We start from the raw sequence: 11,090 nt of genomic DNA, 5'->3' as shown, positions 1-11,090 counted from the left end.
AAGTTTTTGTAAAAGGTATTATTGCAATTTTATTATTACAGAAAACTATATATTAGCAACTGTGTTACAAAACACATTTGACGCAAAGGTTTACATACCGCATATATGTGTATGTAAAAGTTTCAGAATATACTGACTTAAATATTTTTTTTGGAAAATACATTGCATGTATTTCAATATTAGAATAAAAAATTAAAAGGGCATAAGGATGAATAACCTCAGTTGTCATTGATATCTATTTTCAATATTTTTTGGAGAAAGACAAAAAGAAAAATACTAAAATTCCGAACAGAGCCTTAACAGTCTGAACAAGGTCTCGAAAAAATAAGTTTCATGTTTAGATTCTGTTGAAGAGATAACATTTGGTTGCTCAGCCCTGCACAGAGGTATTTTTTAGTTCATTTTAAGATTGATATATTTTATACAAGTATCTAAAAATGTCGGATAAACAACTAGGATATTGAGGAAATTTTATTTAAACTTAAAGTTGCTTTTATATAAACAAAGAGCTGCTCTTTTACTGACAAGAAGTGAGAAACGAAGTAAAGTAACATATTATCGATTTTTTTCTGGCTTTTGCTTTAGTGTACCCATAGTTTTTGATTAAGATTTGACTATTAAATTAAAATCAGTTTATCTGCAGATTTAATATATTTAATCTTTCGCAAAATAATATATACAGAGGAGACCCAATGATAAATAAAAACACCAGAAAAAAAGGCATACAACCTTTACAGAATGTGTATCTTATAGATACAAACACATGCATATGTACATATATATATCATTACTATTTACATATATATATACACCCCGGAATGCTTATATATATAAATATATATTGATATATATACACTTGTTAAAAACATTTTGGTATTTCAGCATGCAGCTGACGTTATTGTTGTTAAACTGTATACATATATACATACCTTTTTTGGGTAGTACATATACATACAAAACGTGCGTTAAGAAGAAAGAAATTGGGAGTTGATTGTTTTTAAATTATAAAAAAAAGTGTCATGGTGAATCTTGTTAAATTATGAACGATTCAGATACAATTGCAGTTTTCACAATTATGTACAGTGGCTCCAAGCTTATTTCGTGCAAGAAAAAATCGAATTTTTAATTTGATACTGCTACTAAACCAGCAGAGGTATCAAAAAAATTTAAACGCAGTAATGTTAAGAATGTCGCATATTATTAAAATAATAACAACAATAAATAACTTTTGGGACAATACGTACCTCCTCCTGGTCATTAAAAATTTAGTTCGGTGCATTACCGCCCCTTTCTGCCCCCCGATTTTCGTAAAAAAGCGTTTGGGTTATGTATGGGTTTGTACTAGGGCTTGAGGCAACCATTTCCTGGGTTTTCCCATCCTTAAAATGTTTAAGGACTAATTCGCTTTGCTCAACAAACTATTGACTATTATTCGTGGCGCCATAGTTTGAAAATCCTCGTTAATCCGTAATTTTTGGGTGCCCCCAGCCTCGAAAACTTTTAAATATGCTTTTGTTAATATATTTTTACTAGTATTAAGAAAAATAAATGGATTAAAAAGTCCTAGTTTAGAGTTATTAACCGTTAAAGTGCTTGCACGAAATAAGCTTGTGCGTCGCAGTTGCCCTATTTTTTAGTTTTTGTATGAAAAATTCTTTTGTTTTTTAAATTAGTAAAAACTTTTGTTATTATTTTAATAATATGCGACATTCTTAACATTACTGCGTTTAAATTTTTTTGATACCTCTGCTGGTTTAGTAGCAGTATCAAATTAAAAATTCGATTTTTTCTTGCACGAAATAAGCTTGGAGCCACTGTATGTACTTACATATGTACACATGTATTAACAATGTGAAACTAAACTAAAAGACTTGTCCGACTTAATGATGTATTTTTTCCTGATCACTAGTCACAGATCAGAAATATGTTATAAATATAATTTGTATATATACAAATGTATAAGTATTTAAACGAGGCTAAGTGCCGGGTGAAGTAACCGATGTGTATCTCTAAAGACTATGTACATATGGTTAATACATACATACTTATGTATGAAGGTATGTTTGGATTTATTTCGCTAATATTGACCCGAACGAGCTTAAGAATGATTTTGTTGGCCTTATTCTGTTAATAAACTAAATATATATCCTTAAGAATTCAGACTTATGTATGTATGTAAGTGAAACTAAAGCCTAAAGCTCTGTGTTTTGTTTACCATCCTATCTTGATATAAAATCTATTTTCCATTTCAGAGTAACATAAATATTACGTCTTTGGTTTGGAAAAACTTTATCTATGACCATGACCGTGCTGAAATACTTTTGCTGGATTTACCTTGTAGTATTGTTGCCGGCAGTGCTGGTTGCAGGAGTTGTAACTTCAAGTGAAAATGATGATGAATATTTAACACAAAAAGGTAGTAATACGCCTTAACTTTGTAAGGAACACATGCTTAAAACGTTATTATCCGCCATTAGTAATTATTTATTATATACTTTAGAATCATTAGAAACGGGTGCACTTCATGTTTGTAGTCGGTCCACACATTGACAAATTCGTACAGATATGTACAATTGTGATGCATTCCGTAAAATTTTTTCAAAAAAAAATCCGGGCTAACATAAACCTTTTGCAACCAGATGTTTAAGGTTTTCATATACCAACTATTTAGAGATTGTTGCTACACGTCCTATGTAAAAAAAACTTATAAAATCTTAAGAAAAACTATAAATGAAAAAAATATATTTAATAAGGTTAACATCGCAAGAAATTCATTGAAATTTCTAACTTGGTATCCTCTAAACTATAGAGCCCATAGTAATGTCCACCGCACCTGATCTATAAAGTGGTCGGCGTCGCACAAAATAAAAATGACACATCCAGTGATCCGGAAATACGAAATAATATTTTACAAATAGATTAACAAATTACATTCTTAATATTTATATTTTTTAGAGATTATATTAGAAAAGTCGTATCATGGTCTGATTCGAGAAAACGAAACACTCGTGGAAATAACTCCATTAATTAAAGTCGACGAAGAAAAAATATGCAATTTTCATATTCTCAAAAAACCGTATCATGAGATTCCATTTGAGGTAAGTTTTTTTTACTGTTTATTCAATATCACTTGAAGTTTATTTTTCAGATTGATTTGGCTAATAACCTCGGAATTTTAAAAGCAAGTCGATCATTAAATTGTGAAAAACGTAAAAGTTATCATTTTGAAATAGTTGCGGTGTACTGCGATGGAACACCTTCAAATACAGCGAATGTCCACATTACTGTTATTGACATAAATGAATATGCACCAACATTCTTAGAACCATCATACGTAACTGAAGTAGACGAAGGGCGACTTTACAATGAGATCTTACGGGTTGAAGCTTCCGATAAGGACTGTACTCCCCTTTTTGGCGATGTTTGCAAATATGAGATACTTAATAATGATGAACCATTCTCAATAGATAACGAGGGTTCAATCAAAAATACTGAGCCACTTTCCCATAAGGTATCACATAACCACATCCTATCAGTTGTTGCCTATGATTGTGCAATGAAAGAATCAGCCGCCATAATGGTCAGCATTAAAGTTCGGCGAGTCTGTGAAACAAAATTTTTAGGCATGCCAGAACGCATTGATTATACGGTATGTATAGCGTTGGCATACTACATAAAAAAATAATATTATTATTTCTAGTCCGGTAGCACTGAAAGCCTGCAATTGTTTCCCAATGCCCACTTGGACTTATGTGACATTTCTTGCAGGAATGAAGACCTAAGTATTCAAGCATCGATATCTCTTAAAGTAAGCCGAAATATACATTTGAATCGATCATGGTCCTTATAAACTTTAAAAGTTAAACTCAACCGTGAAACTTGTAACATGCATGCAATTTATATCTTATATATAAGAGTATGTCAAGGGTAGAAGCAAGCGTTTCCGACAATATGAAGTATATATTCTAGAATATAATCTTGTCGTTTTAATACACCCAAGACCGTTCGTCTGTCCGTCTGAACAGATCTCAGGAACTATAAAACATACAATGTTGGATGCCTACGCAACGTGAACTATAAGAGCTAGAAAATGAAATTACTATACTTTACAGCGTTGGAAACGCTTCCTTCTACGTGTTACATAATTTCCAAGGAATAATTTATACTATTTTACTCTACGAGTGAATGAGTAAAATGTGATCAAATATTTTCTGTTGAAAAATATTTTTAGACTAAACACATATCCTTCGGATGCGATCGGGACATATCAAACTGCTCTTCAAGTAAAAAAATGATAGATCTTCTACCACATGGTGCAGAATGGACTAAAGAACTAAGCTATGACGAAGGTGCAGAACCCATATTTCACTTTGATGGGAACACTGGAGTAGTGGTTCCGGACTCTATTATTGACCATTACGATTTCTCAACACATGCTTTTAGCATTCTTACAATGTTTCGGCATAATAGTCAAGGTGTATCTAATAAACATGTTAAGGAGCATATTGTATGCAGCGCTGATGACCACAAATTGAACCGACACCACATGGCATTATTTGTTCGCAATTGTCGGCTTATTCTTTTATTAAGAAAAAACTTTAACGAAGGCGATCTAAATATATTTAGTCCCGCTGAATGGCGTTGGAAAATACCCGAGGTTTGCGATAATGAATGGCATCACTATGTACTTAATGTTGAGGACTCTGCCAAAGTTGATTTATTCATTGATGGTGTGCGTTTTGAAAATTCTATTGAAGATCGCCGTAGCAACCCAGAGGTAATAGACGATTGGCCATTACACGCCGCTCATGGAGTTAATACTTCTTTAGCTATCGGTGCCTGTTATCAGAGTTTGGAAAATAGATTAAAACATGGTTTTACTGGGGATATTTCTGAAGTTAAAGTCACCCTGAAAGGTGTTTTGACGACCGAAGACATTAAATGTGGAACCACGTGTGCTGAGCACTTATTATCGCCTAAGCAATTGCACACAAAAAAATCGGACTCCGTAAACGCCCACGTTGAAGTAAACATTCAAATGAATGAAATCTACATTGAAGCCAAAACAAAACACGATATCGAACAACTGATACGTAAAATACAGTATATAAATATTAAACAAACCCCAACCGTAGGGCGCCGCAACATAGAAATGCGTACAGCCCTAACCTGTGGTAATGAAAGTTCGCTTCGCTTACCGCCAATTGAAACATATATAATGGTTAACGAACCAATAGTTCCACTCGGTATTGATATTGATGTCAGATCGGCGTCGGTAAATGAAAATATGACTACATCTTTGTCAGAAACTATTAAAAAATTAAAATCAATTTCACAGCCGGAGGCCTACCAACAAGATCTGCAATCGGTTTTCGCAAAAATATCAATATCTGGTACGTAAATCGCAATAGTTTTAGACAAGTACTTACGGAGAACTACAGGCGGAACTTTAAAAAATTTGTTTCAGCACTTGTTATTAAAAGTTTGCGAGTGCCCTTAATATTAAATATTAGTTATCCAATGTTATTCAATAAAATAAGCATTTTTATAGTAGCTCCACTTTTGGGATAAAGCATACGCTAAGTTATATTTATTAACTCGCAATGACATCTGTTACGCCTATGAAATTTTCAAAATTTAGGTTTTAGGGACTTACATGTGTAATGAGGTTACCGACAGTTGAATATATTTCATCTTACAGTTGTTTTCGAATATATTGTTTCTGCTTGCTTAATTCTTTAATTATTTTTTTAAGGAACTTCCAATAAGTTGGTATCATATCAAGAAATTAAATTGGGCGTACACATTTTGGACCAAATATACATTGACTCGCTTTCGAAAAACAGAGGAAAAATGGAAGGAAAATATCATCTTGATTCTTGTAGCGTTGTTGTATTTCCTTCATTAAATCCGGATCATGAGGAAATTCAAATAGATGGTGACGAGTCTTTGTCGTCTAGCATGGATATTAAGACAAATATAAATAAGGATGGAGTTGAAATGATAGGAAAAGACACGGTTCACAATTATTTAAATGTGTTACGATCCCTTGTTTACAGTAATAAGAAACCTGCTTATTATCTAAATCGCGTATTTAAGCTTTCTTGTGCTCAGCTAAGCTCTCAATACAAAAGTGCAGAATATACACTGACACTCACTGTGCTGCATCCTAAACAGACATTGTTTAAGTCTACAAATCTACCCCCTTCGTCATTATTATCAAATGTAAATGATATTGGCAACACAAACACTGAATCAACGTATCATCTTAATAGAGGATCGATAAGTGACAATGAAAATCAGGCCAGTGGTGAGTTTCCGTTACGAATGTAATATTAAAAATATATACATATTTATTTATTTTATTTTTCAGATTCAAAGGTTTACTCATATTCTATGCTGCACACAAATGATGTGCAAGAACCGAAATCTCATATTCGTTCTTTTGTACATAAAGGTAACTCATTATATTACTTTTTATACATTTTATTAAATTAAATCATATATTTTTTAGCTGACGGCTCACACCTTACAATGCTCATCATTTTTGTAAGTGTTTTTTTGGCCGTTTTGCTCTGTGGTGTTTCTATTGCACGTTTAAAGAACAACCATAAATATACTGACCGCCACCAGCCATGTCCTAAAGTAAGTATATTTATTGCTGCGATGCAGCATGTATTAACTTTTATCCTCTAATATTGGAGAAAATTTAAATTTAATACTATTAATGGGGGTTGTAACAAAATTATATGTTGCATGGGATACTGTCTTTAGTTAACAGAGCATTGGAGAGAGTAATATATTAGACTTGCCGTGATATAAAAACATTTTAGCTTTTTAATTCATATTACTTCAAGAATTTTATGTTTTAAAACTTCTGAATTATTATATTACTTTACGAAAGTAAAATTAAAATTGAAAAAATTTTGAGATAACATCTTTTTAAAAGCGTTACAAATATTTTTTTCGCAAACTCGAATTGGTAAAGGACTATCGGTCTATTTATATGGAAGTACTGGGAAGCCAACAACATTTTTATAAGCATTCGCATGTAAATTGGCATATAATCAATTAGGTGTGTGTTATGATGTTATTACATTGCTTGACCAACAAACTGTCCGTTTTTAAACTTATTACTTGTAAAGTATATAAAAAATATATAAAATATATAAACATTGTATAAAGTTGGAGTTAAGCATTAATATTCAAAGTCTTCTAGCGGATAGCAATTTTATTTTAAAAGAATCTCCCACAAACAGAAAAGGTTTTTGACGCCAACATTATTAGTGTTTGACACTGGACTTTTTGTTTATTTTTAAATTAAGCCTTAAGCAGTTTCACTTGCTAAATATTTTAAAATACATTTAAGAATAATATACATAAGAAGTTGTTTTGGTCTTGTTTCTTTTTAATTATGTTATTAGAAAAATATTTTGTTCTCAAATGGATTATAGTACAAAAAACACACATAACAACTCATATCCTTCCAAAAATTTAGATCATTGACGATGGTTTGGTTTGGGATGACTCGGCTTTGACTATAACTATAAATCCGATGCAAGCAGATGTTGCATCTGAGGATAGTTCAGAATCAGAAAATTCTGACTCTGAGGATGAAGAAGGTAGAGTATTTATTAATCAATAACCGTTATTTTATTTTGTAATATTGATTTCTTTTATCAGCTTTAAAGAACGGGTTTGCTCATATCAATCAACTTGAATGGGATAACACCAATATTTTTCAACAGTGAATTATGTATTATCTTAAATTTTTCCTCAAAACTGGATCTTAAATATGTAAATGTGCTTTTAAAATATATACTACTATATCAACATTTATTCAATAGTTAAATCAGTTTAAATGAGTCCGCATGCACAAATAATTGTAAAAACGCGCATTTAAATATAATTTTGCGAAGAGTATTTGTTGCAATTGTATTACTGTAAAAACTAAGTCAGTGGCGGTGAGTGATACACCTTATACATGCACATGTAATATTAGCGCCATCACGTTATAGCTAAGGTATAGTACAATTATTATATAACCAACGTCGCTAGATCTATAATAAAAGCTTATAGGCATACAAATATATATATATATCTAAGACCTACTACATTTATTGTTTGTTCACCCTGACTTAAGAATGTAACATGCACTTGTCTAACAAACTTCAACTGCATTTCTTCGCTAATGCATAGAAGGAGGTTTCTCCGTCCCCATAATTTAAGCTAAATAATTAATTATTAAATATTCTAAAAGGAATCCAAATAGCCAAAGCATTTGAGTTTTTTAATAATGTTGGAGCTGTTATTAATTTATTATTTTACAAAAAACTTAGATTAAGAAACATATCGAAATGTAAAAGCATTTTATTTTTAAAAAGACCATAAAAGCGTAAATTTGTAAACTTAAACATGTACTATTAAAATGTAATATTTTTATTTGTTAATTTTATATTCATCTTAATTTTGAATAGAATTAGACTGTATTTCTTTTTCTGGAGAAGGTTACAGGGCAACATTTGTTCACGGTACATCGACTAAACGTGAAATGGACTAAATCTTTCAAGTTATATTTAGTTTTCACGACTTACAATAAAGGTCAGTCACCGGTAGTATATGTGAGCAAAAAGGTAAATTATAATTAGCAAAACTTTAAATATACTAAATCTTTTAAGTTTTATTTAAGTTCCTCAAAAATACAAAAAAGATCAGAAAAAAGGTCAGATTTCAAATATATTCTTCTAACTTCTATTGTATGTATGTATATTACATAATTGAAGAAATGATAACTCAACCAACTTGATTGGCCTTAAATAATTTTGTTAGCCTTTTTCCTTTATAATTTTCATTATTTTGAGTAAAACTTAAATTTAACGACCATAAGCAAGAAGGCTAAAATAAGGATCAATTGATAAGGATCCTGTGCTATCTATATGAAGGTTATATGATTAATAGTTTGGTACGACTCATTCCGACTTCCATATATTATAACTGCAACTACTGTATAACACCCTAAAAGTTAGAAAGAAGTTCAAAACAACAACAAATAACATACTCGTTACTGTTTTTCACAATTGTAAAATATTCATTTTTCTAGTTAGAATGGCAAAAGCGTCACCTTTTGTCAAAAAAGACCGTTACTCGTAGAGGAAAAGGATATACTAGATTCGTTGAAAAGTATGTAACAGGTAGAAGGAAGCGTTTCCAACCCTATAAAGTATACATATTATTGATCAGCATCAATAGCAAAGTCGATTAAGCCATGTCCGTCTGTCCGTATGAGCGCTGATATCTCTGGAACTATAATAGATACAAGTTGAGATTAAGTATGAAGATTCTTAAGGTCCCAACGCAGCATCCTGTCACGCCCACTCTAACGCCCACAAATCAATAAAAACTAAAAGCTCCGAAATCTCACGAACTATTAGTGCTAGAAAGTTGAGATTAAGTATGCATAATCTTGAGATGCCAGCGCAAGGTGGTACCATTAACGGCCACATCCACTCTTACGCCCACCAAGTTCGAAAGATGGTTTTCGCTTTTTGTAGAAAAGCTACTATCTTGGTAACTATAAGTGATAGAAAGTTCGGTTTAAGCATATAGGTTTCTATGATGGTTTCCATCTAGCCACGCCCATCCTCACGCCCACATAACCCGGAAAACCAAAAATGCAAAAATCTCGGGAACTATAAGAGCTAGTAAGTTAAGCTAGTAAGCTTAAGAATACTTATTTAATAGATACCACTGAATCGTTCCACGAGTTTTCAGCCGGCAACGCCCAAAACCATGTAGAATTATGAATCCTGATAAAGAATATATATACTTTATGGGATTGGAAACGCTGTCTTTTACATACCTGTTACATACCTTTCAACGAATCTAATATACCCTTTTAGTCGACGAGTAACGGGTATAAAAATATTACAAGGTCAAATCAAAAGGCTATTCATATATTACGTAATCACGGTTTTCCAAATTTTTGGCACCCTCCTTCATGTAATCATTTGCGTAACTCACCTCCCCCTCCAATTATTACGTAATCATAAAAAAAGGCTTGAACCCCGTATTGCTTAGCTACCTAATTTTTTTTTGTATGAATGAACCACAAGGCATATTTAATTTCGCTTGCAGTCTCATTTTTGTGTGCATGTTTTACGTGCACATTCACATTTTTGGATTCAGAATGCAAGCCGAAAAAGGGTATTATTTTTTTAAAATTATTACGTAATCATTTAACATACGCCTTCTAATAATCAAATATAATCAACTCGCCGACTCACTCTCCCCCTAGGTGATTACGTAATATGTGAATAGCCCGAATCATAAATCGTAACATGGCCCATGTAGCGTTTGCTTTTTGAACTATCGATAATTTTGACTTTGACATTTTATATGTCTTTGTCAATGTGTCAGATATTTAGTAGAAGGTTTGCGACTTACGAAATGGTTAAGTTTACGCTCGAAGAAAATTGGTAAATATTGAAAACTGTCTTCCAAAGTAGAGAGTCTTCAACCGAAACTTTAAGAAAATTGCGTTCATAATTCGGAAAAAATATAGCGCCTTCCAGGCAGTTTGTGGATAGTTTTGTGAAGCGTGTGCATGAGACGGGATCGTTGATGGATAAAATAACACGTTTATATGCTCATCTAGAGAGGTCGGTCGAAAATATCGCTGCAGTGGCCGAAATTGTCAATAACAATCCGTCGACGTCGATTCGGCACCGTGCTCTAGAGTTGGACATTTCGCGGACTTTCCTGCAACGGATTTTAAGCAAAAACCTCCGTCTAAGGCCCTAAGGCCATATAAGATTCAGTTGGTTTAGCAGCTTAAGCCGCATGGCTATCGGTTTATGCCTTTTCGGTTCGCGGATTGGGCTCAGGAGCGCTTGGTCGAAGATGACCATTTTTACCGAAATATTGTGTTTTCTGATGAATAAATGAATGAATTTTCACATCGGTGGTAATGTTAATAAGCAAAACTGTCGCATTTGAGGCTCAGAAAAACCACGAGGAAGGAGCCGCCGTAACCGTTAATGGAGAATTTTCTTCTTCATAATTTTTAGTTTCTTCATATTGTATCCGTTATA

General features: G+C 32.5%; 1 protein-coding gene across 3 annotated transcripts; it reads left to right on the top strand.

The window, feature by feature from the left end:
- Positions 1 to 397: 397 nt before the first annotated feature.
- On the top strand, positions 398 to 8,450 carry LOC108102375 (calsyntenin-1). Of its 3 annotated transcripts, XM_017207295.1 has the most exons (12): positions 398 to 542; positions 2,253 to 2,416; positions 2,956 to 3,098; positions 3,149 to 3,649; positions 3,701 to 3,808; positions 4,232 to 5,275; positions 5,339 to 5,393; positions 5,756 to 6,310; positions 6,374 to 6,457; positions 6,515 to 6,645; positions 7,499 to 7,622; positions 7,684 to 8,450. In XM_017207295.1, exons 2-12 carry the CDS (start codon positions 2,296 to 2,298, stop codon positions 7,749 to 7,751), a joined length of 2,934 nt encoding a protein of 977 aa, XP_017062784.1. In that variant the 5' UTR covers positions 398 to 542; positions 2,253 to 2,295; the 3' UTR covers positions 7,752 to 8,450. The 3 variants fall into 3 exon arrangements, with proteins under 3 accessions (XP_017062784.1, XP_017062783.1, XP_017062782.1); XM_017207294.1 differs by having other exon boundaries at positions 398 to 530; positions 4,232 to 5,393; XM_017207293.1 differs by having other exon boundaries at positions 4,232 to 5,393.
- The last annotated feature ends 2,640 nt before the right edge of the window (positions 8,451 to 11,090 follow it).

The sequence above is a fragment of the Drosophila eugracilis genome, unplaced genomic scaffold, assembly GCF_018153835.1.
Source record: "Drosophila eugracilis isolate 14026-0451.02 unplaced genomic scaffold, ASM1815383v1 contig_340, whole genome shotgun sequence".
Classification (NCBI taxonomy): domain Eukaryota; kingdom Metazoa; phylum Arthropoda; class Insecta; order Diptera; family Drosophilidae; genus Drosophila; species Drosophila eugracilis.
This window is presented reverse-complemented; position numbering and strand designations above follow the sequence as displayed.

Coding starts and splice junctions, on each gene's coding strand:
- LOC108102375 (XM_017207294.1), top strand. CDS start 2,296: ATGACCATGACCGTGCTGAAATACTTTTGCTGGATTTACCTTGTAGTA. Junction 3,650..3,700: donor CAGAACGCATTGATTATACG/GTATGTATAGCG, acceptor TATTATTTCTAG/TCCGGTAGCACTGAAAGCCT. Junction 7,623..7,683: donor TGACTCTGAGGATGAAGAAG/GTAGAGTATTTA, acceptor TTCTTTTATCAG/CTTTAAAGAACGGGTTTGCT.